Raw genomic sequence first — 24778 nt, forward strand, 5'->3', positions numbered from 1 at the left:
AATCTCTATCAAATTACCAATGGCATTTTTTACAGAACTAGAACAAATAATCTTAAAATTTGTATAGGGACACAAAAGGCCCTGAATAGCCAAAGCAATATTGAGGGAAAAAAACGGAGCTGGAGGAATCAGACTCTCTGACTTCAGACTATACTACAAAGCTACGGTAATCAAGACAATATGGTACTGGCACAAAAACAGAAATATAGATCAATGGAACAGGATAGAAAGCCCAGAGATAAACTCTCACACCTATGGTCAATTAATCTATGACAAAGGGAGTAAGGATATACAATGGAGAAAAGACAGTCTCTTCAATAAGTGGGGCTGGGAAAACTGGACAGCTAGATGTTAAAGAATGAATTTAGAACACTCTCTAACACCATGTACAAAAATAAACTCAAAATGGATTAAAGACCTAAATTTAAGAGTGGGCACTATAAAACTCTTAGAGGAAAACATACAAAGAACACTCTTTGACATAAATCACAGCAAGATCTTTTTTGACCCACCTCCTAGAGTAATGGAAATAAAAAAAAAATGCAACCTAATGAAACTTAAAAGCTTTTGAACAGCAAAGAAACTATAAACAAAATGAAAAGACAGCCCTCAGAATGGGAGAAAATATTTGCTAACAAATCAACGGGGAAAGAATTAATCTCCTCAATATATAAACAGCTCATGCAGCTCAATATTAAAAAAACAAACAACCCAATCAAAAAATGGGTAGAAGACCTAAATAGACATTTCTCTAAAGAAGACATACACATGGCCAAGAGGCACATGAAAAGCTGCTCAACGTCTCTAATCATTAGAGAAATGCAAATCAAAACTACAGTGAGGTATCACCTCACACCGGTTAGAATGGCCATCATCAGAAAATCTACAAACAACAAATGCTGGAGAGGGTGTGGAGAAAAGGGAACCCTCTTGTACGGTTAATGGGAATGTAAATTGATACAGTCACTATGGAGAACAGTATGGAGGTTCCTTAAAAAACTAAAAATAGAATTACCATATGATCCAGCAATCCCACTACTGGGCATATATCCAGAGAAAACCATAATTCAAAAAGACACATGCACCCCAATATTTATTGCAGTAGTCTTTACAATAGGCAGGACATGGAAGCAACCTAAATGCCCATCGACAGATGAATGGATAAGGAAGATGTGGTACATATATACAATGGAATATTACTCAGCCATAAAAAGTAACGAGATTGGGTCATTTGTAGAGACGTGGATGGACCTAGTGACTGTCATACAGAGTGAAGTAAGTCAGAAAGAAAAACAAATTTTGTATATTAACACATATATGTGGAATCCAGAAAAATGGTAGTGATGAACTGTTTTGCAAGGCAGGAATAGAGACACAGATGTAGAGAAGAAACCAAGCGGGGAAAGTGGGGGCTGGTTGTGGAATGAATTGGGAGATTGGAATTGACATATATACACTAATATGTATAAAATAGGTAACTAATAAGAACCTGCTGTATAAAAAAAATAAAATAAAATTCAAAAAAACGTACCTTTATTTCCCCTTTGTACCTCAGCATTTAAATGGATAAAGGAATATTGGTTTAAAAATTGTTTTTCTCAGTACTTATTACTTGTTTGACTTCTTGAATCCATGTTGTTAGAAGTCTGGTGAAGATGTAATTATTAAAATTTTGTAATGCTCATTTTTCCTGTGCATAGCTTTTAGGATTTTCTCTTAACCTTTAATAATTCCATAATGTGGGTGTTGGCTTTCTCTAATTCTTCATACTCAGCAGTTGGAGGACTCTTGTAACTTATTACTTTTATATGGGCTCTGCCTTCTGATAGATCCAGATCCAACCGCTTATCATCTCCTCTGCTGCTATGATCCTGGTCCAGGCTACCCTCATATCTCACCTGGATTATTGCAGAAGTCCTCCCACTGGTCGACTGGTCTTCCTGCTTCCACTCTTGGCCCTGTAAAAACTATTCTACCCTTGCTCCTCTGTAGCAGCCAGAGTAGTCTTTTAAACAGTCTCTGTATAGAATTCTCCAGTGACTTCCCATTTCACCCAGAGAAAAAGTCAATGTCTGTACAGTGTTCTGCAGCATCCTGCATATTAGTCACCTATATTTCTCTGATCTTCTTTCTCCTTTTTCTCATTCCTCTCTACGCACCCAAGCATCCTTACTATTCTTCCTTGGATTTCAGCAGGAGACTAGTATGTGTTCTAAGTCTACCAACTTGATTCTAGCTATGTCTTTGAAATGAAAATGAATGAAATGAAAATATGAAATGAAATGAAATATGAAATGAAATAATGAAAATATTCCTTTATATGATGTCATGGTCTGTCAGCAGAGACATTAGGGTTAATTGAATGAATGGGCAGCATTTGCAGTCTAATGCCATATCATATATTCTTTGTAAAGTCCATACAGAATTAGAAAATATGGGCACCATATCCTTGAATCCTGTTCTGTGGATGGAGTTGAAGGAGCCAGAACCTCAGGCTTACAGGCAGGTAGGGGCTGTGGATGGAGGCTGCCTGAGCCCGTCCACTAATTCCCACCACTCTGCAGCAGTGCTGTGCATCCAGCCACTCAGCCTTGGAGGCAGTAGGTACATTATAAAAAGCATGAACTTTGTAGTCACTTAGAACTGGTCTCAAATTCTGGTTCTTCCACTGAGAAACGGACTATAGATAGATTCATTTTACATTCACTCATTCAGTGGATATTTATTGAGTGTAAGTATCAGGCCTTGCTTTAGGATCTGGGGATATATCAGGGAAGAAAACAAATATCTCTGCCCCCAAGTGGCTTGAATTCTGTTGAGAGAGCTTTCATTCTAATGATAAGTTATTTGTAGTCTCTGAACTTCAGTGTTCTCATCTACAGGATGAGGCTATTGCATCATCTACTTAATACGAATACTGTAGAAATAGAAGAGGCACAGTGCTGGGCATGTGGAAGTTCTCAGTGCATTTTAATTCTGTCCATTCTTCTTCTCCCATAGCACTTCTTTCTAGCACTTACTATAATGCTCTGTAAACTAACTCAGTGCCTGGTACATAGCAAGTAACAGACGAATTAAGGTAAACCGAATTGAATGTCAATGTCTAGGTAATTTTCTAAGGATATTGCAGATACTTTCATTGGAAGGTGCTGGCACTTTCCGTAGTGGGTTCTACTGTCCTCCATCCCCGAAGATCACTGGGGACCTTTATTAGGATGAGAGGGGGAGTTTTAGGAAATTTTGTAAAGTGCTTCTGTTACCTTTGAAATCTTTTTTGACTTCCAAACTGTGAAGGCTTGACCACTCCTATAACATTTTTCCTGATTCCCTTTTGGGGGGCCAGGATCATATGACCATTTCACTTGGTCTGTTATATATGCAATTTCCTTTTGCCCATGTTGTTTTCAATTACTTAATATCTTAACATATTCAACTTTATGAAAAAATGGAAGAAACCATGGACTCTAGTAAAAAAAAAAAGGCATGTCATGGAATTGGCTGTTATCAAAAGGGCCTTTCTTGCCCCTGGAATCCATCATGGCTCAGGATCTCAGGCAACTAGAGGAATCCATCCAAAAGTAATGATATAATACGGAGTAATGATATAATACGGAGTAATGGAGTTGAAATTTTGTGCTAAGTAATGTTTTGAAATTAGGTGTCATGTTGCCAGTGTGTTTCTAAATTGACAGTCATTGGGCAGCATTCCATAATGTCTCTAGTTTATGTCTTAACTGAGCTGGCTAGGAACACATCAAAAGTCACAGCTTCAGATTGTTATAATGTAGTGCTTGCCATACTATGGTTATGGCAGAAGCACTTTCATTACTTTGCGCAGCTTATAACTTTTCTTTTAAATTGCCTCTTTGAGTTGACATTTCTCTTAGGTATAATCTACCCTGAGATTAAATTTGGTTAGCCCCTTTATAGTTCAGAACTTAAACTAGTTAAAAATCTTTACGCACTTCTTTATATTCAAGATAATATAGGCCTTGTTAATTTCAACTTCAAGAACTCTTCAGAGATTTTATAGGGATTTTAGCAATAAATTTAGAAAATTATAAACCAGTTTTGGTTATAGTATTTTCATGAATAGAAATATGGCACTTCAGAGATACTCCAAAAGGGATCTAATTTAGTCTGGTGCCCAGATTTTAGAGTTGTTTTCTCAACTATGGAAGGTAGCTCAGTGGTTGGACTGGATGGGAGTCTGTTGTCTGTGTACCCAGTGTAGATAAATGTGGAGGGTGTCCTAGGTCCAAACACCTTCAAGAGATTGTTCTGCTCCCTTCTTTCAGGAAAACTGCTTTACATACTACCCTGTCCAGTAGGTCTACCAGGCAATGGTTCTTAAAACTGGTAGAGTTAAAGAAACACCTGGATAGTTTTAAAAAAATTCACATTCTCAGACTCCAGCCACAGAGAATCTGAATTGGTAGGTAAAGGAGATTTGACCTTGGTCATGAGACCCCTCTTTCTGGACCCTCTCCTACCCTTAACATAGTTTGATGGTCCCAACACACCAATCCACCCATGATATGCCACATATGGAGCAACACTTCCAACAGCAGGAGGACAGGGTGATTAGTCTGGGAGAAGAGAGAGGCCACACAGAGGCCACAGCCACAGCTGGAGGCTAAATTTGAGACTTTTTGAGAATACCCATTGCTGAGTAGGGGACAAGCACATAGATTACCCCAGCTCCTCCTATCATATTCCACAGACTATAAAGCCAGTTTCTGCCTGAAAATTTTCCCTTCTCAAGTCTGTCACATGACGGTGTGTGTGTGTGTGTGTGTGTGTGTGTATGTTAGGGAGCTTGCTCTCTCCCTTTCTCAGTTTATTATAGACAGTTAAATAGAAAGTAAGAGAGAAAGATGATACAGCCAGAGAGAGATATGGATACTTCTGGAAAACTTTAGGTTGGAAAAGACATTTAGGAGGAAACAAGAGACGAACACCTCTTGGAGAAGATCTATGAAGCAGCTCCTGCATGATGGAGAGTAACACTATATTTTTTCTTAGATCTTCTGAAGATACCATGATGACAGAGTACATTTGTATCTCAGTTTCCCCAGTGGGCGGCTTTATTTGTAAACACTGGTAACATCATCACTGAAGATGATCAGTCATTAAAAAGTCTTGTATAGGGAACCCTCTGTTGTTCGTTCTAAATTAAGCCAAGGAAGTCCTGAATAATTAGCATTTATTCAACAAATGTTTATTGATGAGGATGCTAGCCTCATGGAGGGTACAGCCTGATGGAGATACAAGTAAGTAAACAGTCAACGACACCACAAAGCGGCAAGTGCTGTGGAGGGGGCCACAGAAAAAGGAGGGGAGCACCGGAGAGTGACTCACCCAATCTTGGGGAGTGAGGGAAGGCTTTGAGAGGAAGTGCGATCTGAAGCGTGAAGAGCAGCTCACTGAAAATGGCCACAGAATTGAATGTGTCAAGGCTTGGGGGTAAGAAAGCATGACCCCATATCTGGAGAACTGAAGTGGTCCTAAATGGCTAGACTGAAACTGGCAGGAGACGAGGCTGGAGAGTTAAGTGGGGTCCAGATCATGAAGGACCTTATGTATCACATAAAGACGTTTGAAAGTGACATTGGGAAGCCTGTTTCATATACAGATGTCATATTTAGCCTTCTTTGTCTTTCTGTCACTGCCATGATAATAGCATAAGAAGTATTGCTGTTCTCTTTGTCACAAGTAAATAGGAACTTTCAAAAGTAGGTGTGTGGGGGCTTCCCTGGTGGCGCAGTGGTTGGGAGTCCGCCTGCCGATGCAGGGGACACGGGTTCGTGCCCCGGTCCGGGAGGATCCCACATGCCGCGGAGCAGCTGGGCCCATGAGCCGTGGCCGCTGAGCCTGCGTGTCCGGTGCCTGTGCTCCGCAACGGGAGAGGCCACAGCAGTGAGAGGCCCGCATATCGCAAAAAAAAAAAAAAAAAAGTAGGTGTGTGTGTAGAAAAGGGTTAATGCTAGAAGTCTTGCTTGCAAGATTGGCCCTTGGCTGGCTTCTGGGAACTTGGCTGGTAAACAGTTCCCCTCACTGATATAAAACTTTCTGTAACAGGTGAAGGTGACTCACTGTGTCCAGACTGTGCAAATAACATGATATATGCTGAAAATCTACTTTTTTTTCTGGGACTCTGGAATTTTTATACATGCTAGGCAGAGGGTGTTTATATGACCAGCCCCAGTAAAAAGACAAAAACAAAAACAGAAGCAAAGAACAAACAATGATGAAAAAGCCTTGAGGGCCCAGAGTCTCTAATGGGCTTCCTGAGGCAGAAGCATCACACACACGTTGCTACATTTTCATAGCTGGGGAAAGACTATTCTCTGTGTGACCCTTCATGAGAGGGGGAGAACATAAGAAAGCCACATGAGGATTCCTCCAGACATCACCTCTCTTTTCCATAGGAGCCATTGTATATCCTTACTTCGTCACCATGATAAAGCTTAGCCATGAATACAATTACATGCTAAGTCCCGTGAGACCTTCTAGCGCATCTTCCTCACGTAGGGGAGGTCTTGAGGATCCCCAGCAAACATGCTATGAATATTTACCTATAAATATTAATGGAATGAGTAAAGAAGTGACCTATTAAGAAGTAGACATATTAGTGTCCTTATTTTATATTTGTATAATATTTTTTTAACCAAAACTTGTCTAACCCAGTTGGATCTCTCACCAGATTTCTCAAATTCTCAAACTTGTCTCTGAATTACTTTTGACTTTTACCTTCAAATGACAAAGAAGTGTTAGCTTTGAGGAGAGTCAAAAGAAGGAGCTTCTAGCTGTAAGGGCAATTTCAAATCAGGAGATCCAGAAAGGATTTGAATAATGGCAGAAGTCCTCAGAATTTTTATAGTGTCCCAAGGTGACTTTTTTTTTTCTCTTAACAGGGGAGGACTTATTTGACTGTGCACCTTCTGGTATACTAATAATTGACTACATGACTGTAGTCAGGCAGATAGCCTTTCGTGTCACATTAAAGCTGCACTTGTATTTATGGAGTAATAGCCATGGACTAGATACTTTTACGTAATTTATATTGGGAAATTCTACTGAAGGCTTTCTTTTTAAACAACTAATAGAAATTCCTGACTTCATAATGAGCTTCAGATCCTGCCTGGAGGAACTTATAACCAACCAGGAAATCCTTGGACTGCCTATGGATTTCGTCTTCATTTTTGTAAATTCCTTGGAGCTCGGTTCTTTCTTACTGAGTAATTGCCAATAATGTGACCCCATTGAGCAGCCACCCCTCAACAGGCTTTATATTTCCTTTCCACCAACTTGTCTCCCTCTAGACTGAGGTAGGATTATAAAAATGATAGGTTTACTGCTCCCTGCTTTCTATTTGTGCCTTGTAGCCCTTCCCTTGTAGACTTTTCTAGGACCCAGGAGATGAAGAGCACTACTTCTTAAGCATGGCTGGGCCTGTTTTTGATCTTTATTTCTTGTCTAATTGGAGAGGATTTACAGTTCACAAGTAGACTTTAATATAGAAGGTCCCTGGAGTTGTTGTTATACAGCAACTCAGCGACTTCTCAACAATGTGCAGTTTTACAAGGGTAGTTTTCTTCATAGGCTATTTATGTTGTTTCTGCTCCCATTTTATTGCCTTTCCACCCTTTATTTTTCTCTTTTCTTTTTCACTTATCGTGTTATCAGACTTCTCCCCTCAGCTGGCCATTAATACTTATTTTAACACTTAATTGCACTTACAGAGTGAAGTTTTATGTTTCTTGTTCATAATTTTCAAAGCAAATGAAACATTTTATTGTATTTCTCTGTTTGCAGTAACTTCATGGAAATGTATTTCATTCATGTGGGCCTAGATTCATTTTGTTATGTTTGAGCAGGGGGATTGTTTTGTATATTTGAGGCGGTTTTGTCCTTCTGGGCTGATAGCTTTAATGAAAAGTATCTTTTCTATTGCTGATGTAAGTCTAGTTTGAATCGACTAGTTGCCAGCCAGAGTTCAGTTCTAATCAATGTGTAGGTTATTCACGGAAGCCCTTGTATTTAGGGGTGTGTGAGTGTTGCAGGATTTGCTGGTATTTGTTGTGTCATTAGGTTTAGAAAAAAGTTCCTGAAGCTGCTAGTAGTAACCATTATGACTTGGTAGTCTTATTTTTTTCTTCTCAAATAATGTCATTATTACATTGTCTACAGTATGGCCTTTGATATTTTCTTTTCTAGTTTTCCAGAGAGACGGTCCTTCAGAGCCTATACATCTGTTCTGTATTTTGACCCTTGGATGAGAATATTCATTCAGGCCAAAAGAGTTAAAACAAAATACCTATGTTATTGCCTCTACAGACCCAGGTAACTCACCTTTGTTCAATTATCTTCATAGAGTTTTCATTTGTAAAATACCTCCCACCCCAATTGTTAAAGTGATTTGATAGTAAGATTTTTATAATTTGATAGTAAGATTTTTACAATTGCAAATAAAATTCAAACTGCATTCTGGAAGGTTTGCTGAAGAGTAATTATATGAAACAAATATTTGGCCATAATAGTAACATACTGCAGTGAACACTCTAAGTTAGATGGTCCCCCCAAGTAGGAATATATTATTTACTTCAGTGACTCCTAGGTGCTTTGATTGTAATGGGTTCTATTAAAAACATCTGTTCACTTATATTTTCTTTTTACTCAAATATATTTGAACTATTAAGTCATATACATATATGTGTATGTATATTTTATATATAGAATGCACACATGTACATCTGGTTCACTTATATTTTAATTACCATTTATATTTTAGCATAAGCTTTTTTTAAGCTTACATTTGCCTATTATATAACTTGTCTTGCACAGCTATGCATGCTATGAGAACAGTTTTTTTTTCTTGGTGTGTGGTGTGTGGGTGGTCATTCATTTATTTTCTAAACATTTATCAACACCTGTTAGTCTGAGATTGTGCTAGAAAGATAAGATTAGTTCTAGTTTTCAGGAGTTTACTATCTACTGGGAGGAATATTTAATGCTTGTACATTGTCTATATGTACGCCTTTTGATATACATTATGTTATTTAATTTTGGAGTGACCCTGTGGGTTATGTTTTATCATCATTTAGAAATAAATAAATGTCAGAACTAGATAAGAACTCAAATCTTCTGGCTCCGAATTCTTTACCAATTCAAACTCCATGCTCTTTCCCCTATACCACACTAATTCTTTATAACAGACCCACATTTATTATGTTGTCTTATTTCCATGAATAAGTAGTTGCTGTTCCGGGGCCTTGCAATCACTCATATTGATATTAATATGAAAAATTGTGGATCTCTGAATTGAATGCCCTGACCACACACGAATGGATTCCTCAAAAGCTTTACTTTTGATTTCTGATTCTACTGCAGGTCATATTTTGAAAAGTGAAGTATACCAAGCCTGAGACTTACTGTATAAATCTGTTTGTTCCTTAATTCATATCAAAGTGATACTTCCTTTTCATCAGTCTCATTCTTCTGGGAAGCACCAAGCGTCTCCTGGATCAATCAATATAGCTCATCTTTTCAAATTAAATTATTCCTCTCATAGTGAGTTTGGGTAAAAAATGGTTTAAGCCAGTGGAAAATGTGGATTTATCCCTATATTCTGAGGGAATTTTATTAAATTGAATTTTGTCTACCTAAATTACTTATATCAAGTGATGGCTGTTTCCTACCCTAGTATATTTTTTAATGCACCTTTCAGTGTAATATTCTTAGATATATCTTACCAGGAAGTAGATATAATATAAATATTTATTTTATTCCTTCAAAGATACTTAAGGAGGCTCTGGTACTTACACGGGGCTCTGATAAACTGTTAAGTCTGATATGTTTTGGGATCTACAGTATAGACAGGTTTAATTTTTCATGGCTTTATCCCTTAGGCTTAACTTTCTCTCCATTTGACTTATTTACTTGCATATTGTTTTCCTCACAGCTTCTCTGGTGGCAAAAGTTTTGTGTAAGAAATATGTGGCGTTCTCTCCATGTTATCTCACCCCTAGTGGGGTGACCCTTACTTTATTTCTTCCTTAAAAGGCACTCTAGCTCTAATGGCTGTATGGAAACAAATTAAAAGCTGGGAATGACCCTATAAGACCAGAGTAGAAGCATGTAAAATGTATTAAAAATGATTAAATACTCTGTCCACTTGACCATCCAGCCTCCAATAAACTTCTAGACGTGAACCCTGAAGTATTATTTATAAGAATACATACCTATACTTTATGGTCAGTCATTTCTCTATATTTTCGTAGCAAACAGAAAGAAGAAGATTGTATTTTAATTGTGTGGATGGACTTACAGTTGCTGTAGTTCCTTTACCCCAATGTCTCTAACAAGTTCAGAAGGTGCTAGGAGGGAATTTTTGGTGTCATGTCATTGGTTTCCTCCCTTAATCATATTCTCTTCAGTGTTTTTATCAATAGTTTGGGTAAAAAACAGGCATGTTTGAATTCATAATAGACCCTGAACTAGAAGGAGTATCTTATATCAGGCATAATGCGAACAAGATGTGAGAGAGTTGAAATACGAAAGATAAATGTAGTATAAATAACCTACAGTCCCGAATTTAGATTTAAAAAATCTATTGTGTTAATATCCTAGACTTGGACAGTGATTTACATGAAAAAAATAGATGTTTTCATTGACCACAAGCTTAATCTAAGCTGATAGTGTGACAGGGTTGCTGAAAATATTTATGGAACTTAGCGAGCAGCACAAGATGGTAGCCATCCGTTCTCCCCCCGCCCCGCCGCGGGTGCCAGCGGCTCGGGCGGCGGGAGCAGCGGCAGCGGCCAGGCAGCCCAGCTTCGCTAAGGCTCTGCGCCCGCAGGCACCCGGCCCGCGCCCGCCCCGCCCCGCCGCCACGATGCCCAAGAGGAAGAAACCGGCTCCTGCAAAAGTAGAAACGAAGCCAAAAAAAGGCGGCAGGAAAGGATAAATCTTCAGACAAAAAAGTGCAAACAGAAGGGAAAAGGGGAGCAAAGAGAAAACAGGCTGAAGTGGCTAACCAAGACACTAAGACAGACTCACCTGCAGAAAATGGAGAAGCTAAAAACGAGGAGAGCCCAGCTTCTGATGAAGCAGGAGGGAAAGAAGCCAAGTCTGATTAATATCACACACCTGGTCCTATCGGGGTCCCTGTCTCCCTCCTTGTACAATCCAGAGGAATATTTTTATCAACTATTTTGTAAATGCAGGTTTTTTAGTAACTCTAGAAACATTTTTAAAAAGGAGGGAGTCCCACCTCATCCCATTTTTTAAGTGTAAACGCTCTTTTTTAAGAGGTGAAATCATTTGCTGGTTGTTTATTTTTTGGTACAATCAGAAAATAGTGGGATATTGAATATGGGAGGCTTTGATTGTCTTGGGTGTCAGCTTAACATTCCACAGATGGGGGGTAGCTTTTCTATCCTATAATACAAAGCACACTAAATGGCAGTTTGGAGACAGTTGTGCATTTAATGTCTTAAACGCTTTAAATTACTTGTTTCCCATGTTGTTTTTGGTAGAATTGTTTCCTAAAGGAAACCACTCACCCCTTGATCTTGGCTCTCCTGGGCAGAATTTTGTGCACTTTGTAACATCTTTGGTAATGGTAGTCCAGTTCTTCTAGTAACTGTTAATGTGCTGTGGACGACTGACAATTTGAGTATGTAGTGTATGATACTAAATTGTGAATTAGTTGGACTTACGATGTAATAGCATATTAGTATTTGAAGGTATTGGTACTTGATATCCTGTGAAGGGAAATTTGCCTCCAAATTTTAAGCTGGAAAGTCACTGGAATAACTGTTCAGAAAAGAATCACAACTACATGATTTTTTAGATTTTTGGTACGTATATTGAGAATTGTGTACAAATTGAAATGTCTGTATACTGATCCTCAAAACAACCAATAAAATCTCAATTATAAAAGAAAAAAAAAGAAAAGAACAAGATGGTAACACTACCAATAAACCATGTCCTGCTTATACCATGTCTGGAGGGTGATGTTCAGATGAGGATGCTTTAGGAGGGAAGGGACTTCCTAGCTCACAGTATGAATTAACTATCTGGTTATCTGGTAGGGGGTCATTGGTGGAATTGAGCATCATGCCGTGGCTGAGGGAATACACAGGGCCTGAGTGAAAACGTGAAAAGCTGACATATGATGGTTGGAATTCTAGAGGGCAGAACTTGGATGGCTGGATAGAAGTGGAAGACAGAGCTAGCTCAGCATGAGAGTGTTAGGCTGTTTTTGCAAGGCAGAGACACACAGATTACCTTTTTCTATCGGTGTTTATTTATTTATTTAAATTTATTTGTTTATTTATTTATTGGCCGAGTTGGGTCTCCGTTGCTGCGTGAGGGGGGCTCACACAGTTGCGGCGAGTGGGGGCTACTCTTCATTGCGGTGCGTGGGCTTCTCATTGCGGTGGCTTCTCTTGTTGCAGAGCACGAGGTCTTAGGTCTTAGACTGTAACAGAAACAAGCTGCTGGCCTAATTAGGCCCACGAGCAGTATTTTGCCTATGCCTGGCATAGGCTCATTGGGCATATAGATGTAGACTCTCTCCTCTGCCTGAACAGATGCCGCTTTTTATATGTCTTTAAATGTTTTGGCTTCAAGAGATGTTCTAGAATTCTCCATCTAACTCTCACTGCCTTTCTAAACACTGCCTTTCTAAACATTGAAGTTATCAGAGAATGTTAAGCTCCTGAGTCTACATGGGTATCAGACAAAATTAGGGACTGAGAGAAGCAGTTTATCCAGTATCAGTGATGATCTGGGTAAGAGGGCTAGGTATATTAACCAGAAACTTTGATAATGGAGCAGTTACATAGAAAATTTTCTTTTTAAGAAAATTGTCCTATTTTACATGTATAAGTGAACATTTGTGTGGCCAGAGATTTTCTTATATCACTCCTGAAGTTCCCTTACTAAAGCAAAATTGCCAAGTATTAAAAGGCAAGAAATTTTTCTTAGGCCTAAACTTTGCTGACTTACCAGCTGAATGCAACTTACTTGATGACTTTTTCTTAATAATAACATATCTCTGGAGTATATAGTCTTCCTAAAGAACATTTTTGTATTATGAACTTTAAAATGATAATCTGACTTATGTTCTTTCTTGTTTCATTTCAGAAAGTATCTGTATGTCACATCTTCTTTTAAAGGAGCATTTAAAAATGAAGTTAAAAAGGCAGAAGAAGCAGTAAAGATAGGTATGTAATTACCTATGGCCTACATCGTTATTGTTAATTTATCCAGCAGATGTTAATTGAGCAGTTATTCTGAGACATACCCTGCTTTGGGCATTATAGGAATAAACACAAGTAATCAAATGTAATTCCTACCTCTAAGGAACTTCATAACACGTTTTCCATCTTTGATTTTGTCTAAATATGATGTTATTATTATAAAAGTAATTCAAGTTCTGCATACACACTTGGAACTAGATTGATGTATATTAGGGTTGTCCTGATGCAGAGTTAGATTATTTTAGAGACTGGTGTTGCATCCACTTTAAGAAGGCATGCTCTACACATTCACTCCTCCCACAAAAGGACAAAGCCATCCTTCCCCAATGATCCAGGAGTGAAGAGTAGCTCTGTATCCATATTTCATGGATTTTAGAGAGTTTCCAGTCAGCCAAACATTCAGTCATGACTTTTGAATTTGTATGTGTGTATATATATATATATATATATATATATATATATATATATATATATGCCCTATAAGTTGTCATGACTTAGAGGACCCTGTATGGCTACCTAGTCTTGGAATGTGTGAAAGCTATAGAAGGAATACAGGATTTTCTGAGATTATCATCTGTAAGCCATTCTTACTGGTCATGGATATATTATATACATGTAATATTCATTTAAAGATGCTTGAAAGGGTTTCATTTTATTGAATCATCTTGCTTCTGTTTCTAGCTGAACTCATATTGAAAGAAGCACAAATCAAAGGAAACCACTCTGATAGAGCTTCTTTGTCTTCTCCTGCCAAGGTATGACATATAGAGTAGTCTTCTTAAATGGTGAACAGGGTCATTTGCTTTTTCCTGTACACAGATGACTCTTATTTATCACTTACTTCTTAAACCTTTAAACAAGCTCAGAAGATTGTTAATTTTAACACAGGTAAGCAGAATAGATGGGTGCAGAGAAAGGGGAGGAAACTCAGCAAGTGGGGGTAGGCTGAGATTGAGAGCAAAGGTGAACAAAATGTGGGGTAAATTGAGAAGTAAGGAAGATCATCACAAGGGCTTCCCTGGTGGCGCAGTGGTTGAGAGTCCGCCTGCCGATGCAGGGGACGTGGGTTCGTGCCCCGGTCCGGGAAGATCCCACAGGCTGCGGAGCGGCTAGGCCCGTGAGCCATGGCCACTGAGCCTGCGCGTCCGGAGCCTGTGCTCCGCAACGGGAGAGGCCACAACAGTGAGAGGCCCGCATACCAAAAAAAAAAAAAAAAGAAGGGAAAAGTGATAGAGAAAAGGAGAAAATAATGAAAAGCTAGCAGAAAAAACTAGCCTATCAAGTCTCCCTGGAAATATCTCTTCAAATTATAGCTCCCTATGGACCTAAATAAATAGGGAGAACAAGGAGAAGATTAATAAGCAATCCTTCTTTCTAGTGCTAAGAATTATTTACTATAATTATGAATATTACTAACAATGCTTCCAGCTTACAAAGCTCTTTTCTTATGAGTTGCTCCACACAGTTCATAAACATTCTATGTAATCCTTGCAATATGCCCATGAGTAAGATAGGTTATAAAGAACTATTATTATTAATTATAGTGCATAGAAACTAAGAGAAAAAGAATATTGCGGCCGGACATGTATTTTAAGTTTGCTAACTTTTACCAAAAAATATGGTACCAAGCTTGCTACCACAGTAAGTCATTGCACGACATATTTACGTGCTTGCATGGGATAAGGAGGTATAGGGAGAAAAAAATGCTTCACTTCACCCTTCCTTCATCCTCTTCTGCGCACTCAGTATATGAATTCTTTCTGTAATTTGCCCTCAAACTTTCAAGAGCGTGTCTGATAAAGAGCTCTCATATCTAATGGTCATGAATATGGGATGAAATCAAAGAATAGCACATGTTAATTCCCCAAATCTATCCATGACTTTCCCCAAATTCTTTTACCTTTTTTTTCACTTATTTTTTTTTTTAAGGTAAACATAGACCTATCTTATTGTTGTTGACTTTTAAGGAAGAGTTTAAGCTTTCTTTATTTTGTCTCTAAAATAATCAATCCTTGGCTGTATGTATTTGGGAGACAAGAGAAACAGACTCTTTCTAACGGGTCAGGACCTTGCTTTCTTCTTGCCTTAGCCAGTTACCTCTCGCTGCCCCTTTGCTCTGTGCTCTAAGTTCATTGACAGGAAGGGCAGGGATGTCTTTGAGCAGCTTGCTTTGTTGCTCTGATGCACACTGGTTTCTTTAACTCAGAGAAGAGAGCTAAGCAGAATGACCTCGGCTTTTGACCTCTTAAATTCCTCTAGGCGGTTGGGTGGTTGAATTTGAAGTGAAATACTTACCAAGCATTTACCATTTTCTTTTACTTTAAAGGCCGCAAAAATAAGGTTCAGTCAGAGGTATAGCCATCAAATGAGATCCCCATCTTTCACATCAAGTGGATGGATCACATTAAAAGTCTATTCTTATTTGTGAAATAATAACAATGCATTTTTTTTTTCTGCCTGGTTATAGAGAGCATACCAGAGATAGGGTAGTGAATGAGCCAGTATATCAAATTAAAAGAGAAGAAAAGAAAGACAGGTGGGTACCGGTATTGAGGCACTCTGAAAGGGAGAAAGCCCAGGATAGGATACCCTATAAAGGGAAAGTTTGCGGAGGATTAGTTAGGGGTATATGGAATTTGATATAGAGGAGACATTTTCTTTTGGCCTCTGATAAAATTTTTTAATTACAATTTTTTTTTTCCCGAAGGAAGCCTTAGTGATGGATCACGTGATTCAGCATTTTCTGTTCTCACAGACAAAAGCCAGAGTCTAGGTGCATTGAATGACTTTCCCAAGCTTTCACATAGTTTGTGTGAAAGCCACTGTGACATTACAGGAAGCAGTGACTCTTTCTGTAACAGCCAGAGAGGACATTGGCATATGTGCAAAGGGAGAACTGTGGGCTTGGATTTGGTTTGTCTTCTTAGCTATTGGAACTTAATCATTTATCAAGTATTTATTGAGTATCTGCTATTGTAGAATTGCATTAGGCAATGTGACCTATCACTATTACCCTTGTGAAACCTTTAGATAATAGGATAATAAATATCAACTCAGCTCTCATTTATTTAATGGCATTATGTGCTCTCCTAACCAAATGTACTTCTCCAGGATGTATTATGGAAAGCTTTGGAAGATGTAAAAGCAAAGCAGAAGATTCTTCAAGAGAAACGGAGGTAAGACATAAGATTTTCTGTTTGCTAGAATCCTCTGTGCTATGTTAAAACAAATTCTGATTTCTGAGTAGGCAGATTTGGTGATCATTATGACAGTTTCTCTTCCTTAGCTTGTGACATCTTATGATATTAAGCATAATATGGTCAAAATCCCCCAACCAGCGTAATCAATGGAAAGTATTTATAAAGTATATATTTTCATGTACACATATGTTAAAACTTCTCAATACAGAGTGAAAACTTAGTTCAGTGTTTGATTAGATGAAGAAGAGAACTGCCCAGGGGTCCAGCTGACAACTTCTCTTTCCCTGTGTCCTTTGCCATTTAAACTCTGGAGGGTTGGTCCCAGTTCCTTCCCTCTTCTCGTACTGCTTAACAATTTAAGATAGAGTATGCTTCAAGTAAAAGTATCACTTATATACGGATAAAATAAAAATAGCAAGCCTATATTACAAAACCATTGTTTACATTGGTAGGGTTGACTTGATGTCCAGTTCAGGTGTTAAGCAAGTTAAATTGAAAATAATCACTGTTGTCCAAGTAAAGTCAGACTTTGGAAGCTGTGATAACTTTGAGAAACAAATTTTTAGGGAAGTGTTATTAGTTTTCAGCATTTTTTGGTGTGTGTGAACCATGATGTGCTATATAACCATAACTTTCTTCAAAACTTAAATTTGAAATGTTAATTATGCATTTATCAAAATAAATATAAAATAAATGTCATAGAAATCTTCAATGAAAAGCAAAGGCCTCTTTAAAGACTTCAGAAAGAAAAAGCTGGTTGATGACTTTTCTTGTCATCACAGTGATAGGCATGAAAGGTGACCATCCTATTACAATAATGCCAGTTGGTGTGAACTTATTTTTATAGCAAAATGCTTTTTTTAAATTTGAAGACAATCAGTATGCCATTTACTGTCGCAGAGTGATTATGTCATACCCTCCAATACTCTGTTTTGGGGTCCCTTACAAAGTCAGTATTCTATTTAGTTAAACAACGGGAACATAATTATAGAGTAGACATTTTTGAGAAAAACTTTGATTCATATATATTTAACCCGACATGTATATGCATTTAAAAAATACATAATATATTAATTCATGTCAGTAACTCCCTCAGAAAGTCTGATGTACTCTATATATCATATCCATATAGAAGGACTGATACAACTTTGTCATTGTCCTTTAATGATAGATATATTTAATCAGTCCAGTAAGTATGTCAGTTGTAATAGCCCATGATCATGAATTTGAAAAGAAAAGCTGTTTTTGTGGAATGAGAGGAGCTACAGGATGGGTGGAGGGAAAGAATTATATTTGGTACCATTCTTGGTTGGGAAAGGAGAATAACATTTGCCAGGCACCTAATGTCTTCCAAGTTTGTACTGAACATTATCCGTTTTACTCCTCACGGAATCCCAAGTGGCTAGGCAGGTATTATTCCCATTTTTCACACGAGACAGAAAGTTGAAGCGACTCATCCATAGTCACATGGTTGTTGCAAAGACAAGCTTGTATTTGAAGTCACATCCATCTTTCTGGTTCTTACATCCAGGTGTTTTTCATAGCTCCAAGCAGCCTCCTGTTATTAGGACTGTTTCTGTCATGTCTGCTATGTCTCATTTTCTATTTTTACACTTTTAATACAAAAGTCACATAAAACATAGTATAGCAGACAGAGTCAGAAAAAACAGGAGCTAATGTCTGTCGCCCTTGTAAACTTGCTTAATTAACTTTGATTTACCTTTGAATTTGGAAAAAGAGAGAAAACTAAAGAATATCTTTTGGCACATTCCAATCTGTGTAGAATATTTGGAAGTTTGAGAACATGCTGAAAGTTAGAAATACCTAAATTTTAAAATGGTCAAATCATCATTTTTCAAAAAATGCTGTGATGTACATATTAGACCAGTTAACATTTTACAACTTGCACTTTCTAGTTCTTGTAAACTGTAAACTTTCTAGTTCTTGTAAATTTAAATTGGCAAACTCATTTTTGAATCAGAGTGCTTGTGTTTGACTGGTATTGTTATTGCCTATTATGTTTATGCAAAATACTTGGCCATACAGAGATACCGAGTCTGCTTACTAAGTTTTGCAAAATATCTCTATATTTTATGTATATAGTTCCTTTGATATTTATCTTCTGAGTTTGTTTATTAACAGTTTGTAAACTGTATATTTTTATTAATATATTTTTTTCACTTTCTAAATGTAATGCTAGAGAATTAAAAAAGGCAAGGACACTCACCCTGTTCTTTGGTGTGAACATAGAAAACCGAAGCCAAGCCGGGATGTTCATTTACAGTAATAACCGCTTGATCAAAATGCATGAGAAGGTGGGCCCACAGTTGAAACTGAAGTCCTCGTAAGTATGTTTTTGTTTTCAGAGGCGCAGGCAGGATGAGGGAAGTTGCAGTAATCTTTTGTCTGTGGAGTTAAGTGATTAATCATAATGGGAGCAGGTGTCATATCCCCCATCCACCCTTCCCATCAGTGTGTAGGCATTCATCTGCCTAATTTATAATGTCAGTGGAGCTGTGTGCCTGCTCTAAGGAAAAAGCACGCTTTTGGAAACTTTACCATTTCTTGTGCCATCTACTAGGGTTAAGTTTCTGATATTTCACCAATTAAAAAATAATATAAGCAGAGTAAAGAAATTTTAGGAAAGAAAAATCCATAGTCTTATACCACAGCCCTGTTAACATTTTGTGCAGCCCCTGCATGTATGAGTTCCTGCCAGTTACCTGCATGAGCGTATATTCTTAACACTCTTCAGCCTGCTTCGATCCCAGAGTAATACATTCTGGTGCTTTCCCAGTGGTGGGTCTGAAACTCCACAAGCTGCTCTCATGAATTATGTAGAGTCCCGAAGAGAGACCATAGAAAAGCACAGAGTCAGACAGGATAACTGCGAGCAGTAGGATGGCTCAGTGGGGGGCTTCCCTGGTGGCGCAGTGGTTGAGAGTCCACCTGCCGATGCAGGGGACACGGGTTCGTGCCCCGGTCCACATGCCGCGGAGCGGCTGGGCCCGTGAGCCATGGCCACTGAGCCTGCGCGTCCGGAGCCTGTGCTCCACAACGGGAGAGGCCACAATGGTGAGAGGCCCGCATACAGCAAAAAAAAAAAAAAAGAAAAAAAAAGGATGGCTCAGGGGGACAGTTTTTCATCTTGTTCCCTCATTCTCAAGGAATTAGTGATTCACTCATTTGTTCATTGAACAAGCACTTGTATTGCAGTATCTTGTGCCAGGCACTGTACTGAGCTCTGCAGACAAAATGTTGAAAACCTACTACCTTTTGCTAAGGGACTTATAGTCCAGTGAGATGGACAAATGTATAAATACGTATTTATTATTGTATGGGAACAGCAAGAATGATCTTTTAAAACATAAATTAGTTTATTCTCTTGCTTAAAATCCCAGTGCATGTAGAATAGAACTGGTTTTCATAGTCTGCCAGTGATCTGGCTGCTGCGTGGCTCTGGGACACACCCCACCCATCCCCAGACTCTGCCTGCATTCCCCTCACACCAGCAGGCTCCCTGTTCCTTTGACATCCTAAGCTTGTTCCTGCCTTAGGGCCTTGACATTTGCTATTCCCTCTGCCTTGAACCTTCTGTCCTCAGATCTTCTTACTGCTGGTCCTAGCGTGTCACTCAGGCACCAGCTCTGAAGTCTGCTCCACAGGAAGGTCTTCTTAGACTGTCTAATTAAAATCAGCCCCTGCCATCACCCCTCTCTACCTTTTCTCTCTTCGCAGATTACAGCACCTGCTGTATTTTCCTTATACAAACTTATTGCCATTTGAAATGCCCTTATCACCCTTAATGGTCGTCATCCCTTAATAGAAGAGAAACTTCATAAACAGGGACCTTGTCTTTCTTATTCATAACGGATTCCTAGTTCCTCGAATAGGGCCAGGTGCTGAGCGTGAATGAATTGATGAATGAACAAATATATGTTAGAGGCAAGTATCAGGTGCAAAAAGCCTCTTAGGAGGGGCAGTAAATGAAACTGGGGGAATTTAAGTTAGGTTTCCTGGAAGAAATGATGCCCAAATTCAGACTTACAGAATGACTGGCTGAAGGGAGGGCAGGGTGGAAGGGGAAAGTAATGAAAAACATGATGGGCAGCGGCCCCAGATTGGGAAGGTGTGACTTGTGTGCCAGGCTGCGGGCACTGGGGAGCCCCTGAAGAGCTAGACTTGTGGATGCCCTTTCCCTCAACAGGTTATAGCACTAAGCAGAATATCTCAGCTACATACATCATGAGCTGCTAAAAATGTGGAAAAAAAATTGAGTTTATCCATCAGGCTGTTACTTCTCAGATACTACAGCCCATATATTCCCACTGAGCACCTGTGTACCTCTGCAATGATGAGGAGAAATCCAACCCGACAGGTGAAATGAGGATGAAAAAAGTGACTGGCTCATATTGCTAAGAGGACCATGTCAGTTTATTGCTGTAAGGGATTGTTAGGGATGTTTATTGCTAAATGGCCTCCTCTTCCCACCCACCTTGACTCCCCATGTCAGGTTATAGGTTTGGAAAAGGAGTCATATTAATTCAATAATGATGTATTAAGAGATTTTGTATTATGGGACCGAGCACAACTAGGATAACCGTAGACTTACATTAAAAAGTACAATTGTAAGATAACTTGTTAACTTTGACATGGTTTGGACCAAATGACTGAATTTGTTTTTTAAAAAATTGATTTTGAAAGATGAGGGTATATTAGCTTTTTCTGTTTCCTTAGCTCAATTTCATATAATTTCTATATGTATTTATTCTTCCAGACTTGATGCAGGTGTGGTTGGAATTGTTGATATACCCTTGGAGTTCATGGAACCATCCCATAATAAGCAGGGATTTCTCAATGTCCAAGAGTATAATCATCTTCTAAAAGTTATGGGACGATACTTGGTCCAGTACTGTAAGGACACTGGAATCAGTGAGTATTCAGTAGTCATAGTAAGAGATACTTAATGGGAGATTAACTTGGTGATGTCTTTAAGCTGGAATGATTGTACTGATTCGGGTAACCAGTAACCCCAAACCCTGAAAGAGAGTGCCTGCGTTAAAAAAACAAACATAAGGGAAATTAGTCTTAAAATCTTCCCCAGAATATTACATGAAAAATAAAGCAGCAGATTAAAAATTCTAAGAGGAGGGCAATCAGAGAGCACTATGAAGTGGCAGCTGATCATGTAGAAAGGGGGCAGAAGTTTGCTGGAAATAGGCTGAGAAACCCCCAAAGGACACTCTAGGACTCTACTGTGTAGGAATTGCACAGAGTCCCACATGGACGTGAGTAGCACCTGCAGTATTGTTATATCATGCTGTAGAATAATCATTGTTGACCCTGGATAATTGTAGATATATTAAACCATGTTTTGTATATCTAATAAATCTTCAATATGTTAACTCCAGAAAGATTTAGATGAAAAAAATCACTAAAGTACATATGCTTGGAAACGTAAAAAGACAAACTTTAGTTATCTGGAAAATTTGACTTTTTCAGATCACCTCACTCTCCAGAGATACCTGAACAGTGGTGTGCTGTGCATTAATTAAATAAACTTCCTTTAAATTATGCAGACATAGGGCTTCATTTATGGAAAGAAATAGGCTACTGTGTATTTGTTCAGTGAATTGCGTGAAGTATGTATAATTCATGCATATCAAAAATTATGTCTCTAACCTTGAGACAACTTAAAATCTTATTATTGTCCCATTTGAAGTTGTAATCTTAGAATATTTTCTTTTCTTTTGTACCCACTCTGCTTGGTTCTGAAATTTTCTCATACCAGTGAAACAGGAAAGAGTGCAGGAACTCAGGGGAAAAAATGTAAAGGGGGAATGACGTTGAGGGCACAGATTTCCCGCCCAGACTGGATTTTCCTGTCACAGTCTAAAGCCTCCTCAGAGTGTGGTCTGTGGACCAGCAGCATCAGCATTACCTGAGAGCTTGTTATAAATGCAGAATCTCAGGTCCCACCCCAGAACTACTGGACTAAAATCTGCATGTTAGCAAAATCTCCAGGGGATGTGTATGCACACTGAAGTTTAAGAAGCACTTCTCTGAAGAGTACATCTTTTGCTTATCATAGGCATACTTTTTCACGTGTTTTTTTTTTTCTCAGAGACATGTTTGAAGTTATACTAAATGTAGGAATGACTACATTATTTGGCTGGCTGTGCTTAAAGCTGTAGAACACATAGGAATATACAGGGTGAGGTGGTATAAATCAATGATCTACTTGCTGGTCTTTAAATGCTAGCATGACATGGTTCAAAAAGAAAACGCTGAGCATTTGAAAATTATGTCACTTCCCCCATCCTCATATTTTCTCTGGAAGCTCCTTTGTGTGGAGTGTGGGTAGCCTCCCAACTTTGTACTCTCAACTCCAGGGTGTGACGTGCCAGCCTTCCCCCCTGTATGTAACTTCCTATTTCTATCTTATCTACCTAACTTTTTCAAAACGTTCTCAGTAGATGTAATAAGATTCAAGATTAGTAAGTTATATTTGTATTGTAATTATTGGTGGTTAATAACATGTTGATTTCCTAATTCTGTAATTGTCTATGAATTGATTTAGGGCTAGAGGATACTCTCACAAAAGATGTTCCTCTAGAAGGAAAGCAGAGAGTGGAGAAAGGACAGTGAGCATGTGCATTTGCTCACGTATCTCACAATTTCATCCCCAGACATCATTATCAAACTGAATCAAGTGATCAAGGTCAGAACTGGTAGACTCAGGAACTGTGCTGAGGAGATTGACCTTCAAGGTCTTTGCTTATTAATTCCCACAGGAGTAAGCGAAGTTATGTAATGCTTGACTAATACTCTGAAAGCTAGTATTCCAGGACACGCATTTTAATGAAAAGTATTTGGGTAGATTTTTTGCCTTATAAATAAAAGATGCAGTCTTTGTATTTGCTGCAAGTCTGATCAGTTTCTGTGGAAAATTGGGCCCTTGTAAAAATCGAATCAGCAGAAAGGGGAATGGAGAGGTAATGACTTTTGTGTCATTTGTCAAATCTGCATTTACTTTTGGCACAGTTCATGCTAAGAGTCTCAGAAGTGTTTTTCTTGTCTCTGAGTCTGTCCTCACCTCACTGTCTGCTACTATGTTTTCTGAAACTTTATGCATCCTTACAGTAAAATGGAAATATTAATCAGCAGCTTTTTGGAATAGGGAGAGAAGGAGAAGTAGAAGATAGAGGGAAATATCAAATGAAATTTGAGTTTGAGCAGCAGCGATTACGTAGAAGTGTATTACTAAAATTTTCCGAAATGGATCAGAATATAGCTGACGTGCTAAAATGAAATCTATGATGTAATAAGCACAGTCTTTCCTAGCAACACTCAAATCATAGGGCTTCAGGTTGGTAAGAAGGTTAAAAACCATTTAATTGAGTCACTACCTCCCACCCCATGCTTTAATTCCCCTCTACCTCACGCACCTCTGCCCTAGGCAAGTGGAAGCCACTTTAAGCCTGAACAAGGGTTTTCCATGAAAGAAAAATCGCTACTTCTTGAGGCAGCCCATGAATCTTTGCACAATTGTGTTAGAAAATACGTTTTCATGTTAATGTCAAATCTGTTTCTCATATGTTCTTTTACTCATTCGTCTGTGCCAGGCATGGAGTGTTATAGGACCAACACATCAGATGTGGTCCACCCTTTCTGGGAATTTACAGTCTAGCAGGGCTAACGCAATTTCACAATTAGAAATGGGATTGGTGCCCAACAGAGAAGAAGTGGGAGCCAGTGATCAGGAGCTCACAGTTTAGAGGCCAGAGAAGGCCTCAAGGAGGAGTTAGCAAGGGTAACTTCGTTCTCCCCCTTGGGGCCAGGAAGGATAGGTCTAAAGCCTTTTCAAATGACAGCCCTCTATTTGAAGTTTTCTGTCTCTCTTCAGTCTTATATTATCCTAACATTTCCAAGTTCTGTTGTTATTCTTTATTTGACAAGGCATTAAATATATTCACCATTTTCACATTATTTTTTGTGAAGTCTATTACCTGGAAACAAAAGGTTCAGATGAAAACTTGAATAAAATGGGATCATCATCTCTTTAAGTTGTAATTCTGTTGCTATAGCCTAATATATTCTGAGTAAGCACATTATTGACCCTCAGTATCTTTATTACCAATTAAAGTTCTTAATAAAATGTTTAATGTGTGTGCTTGTTAAGCCATACTTCTTTTATATTTTTCCAGTAAGTGTTTTTGGACCCTAGTGTAGAATCCTACATTTATTCCTATTAAATGTTATCACCTTATTAGGCTCATTTTTTTCATGTTGTCAGGACCATTTTTG

At 38.5% G+C, this 24778-nt stretch overlaps 1 protein-coding gene across 2 annotated transcripts in view; it reads left to right on the forward strand.

Annotated features, from left to right (window-relative positions):
- The window catches only part of MORC1 (MORC family CW-type zinc finger 1), a 352246-nt gene that overhangs the window by 228536 nt on the left and 98932 nt on the right, over window positions 1–24778 (forward strand). For both annotated transcript variants that reach the window (XM_033432194.2, XM_033432196.2), the window contains 6 exons: window positions 8221–8346; window positions 13156–13235; window positions 13953–14026; window positions 16383–16447; window positions 18672–18815; window positions 21249–21403. In XM_033432194.2, the coding sequence (XP_033288085.1) occupies window positions 8221–8346; window positions 13156–13235; window positions 13953–14026; window positions 16383–16447; window positions 18672–18815; window positions 21249–21403 (644 nt within the window). The remainder of the gene's footprint in view (window positions 1–8220; window positions 8347–13155; window positions 13236–13952; window positions 14027–16382; window positions 16448–18671; window positions 18816–21248; window positions 21404–24778) is intronic.

This window comes from Orcinus orca, chromosome 5 (genome assembly GCF_937001465.1).
Source record: "Orcinus orca chromosome 5, mOrcOrc1.1, whole genome shotgun sequence".
Taxonomy (NCBI): Eukaryota; Metazoa; Chordata; class Mammalia; order Artiodactyla; family Delphinidae; genus Orcinus; species Orcinus orca.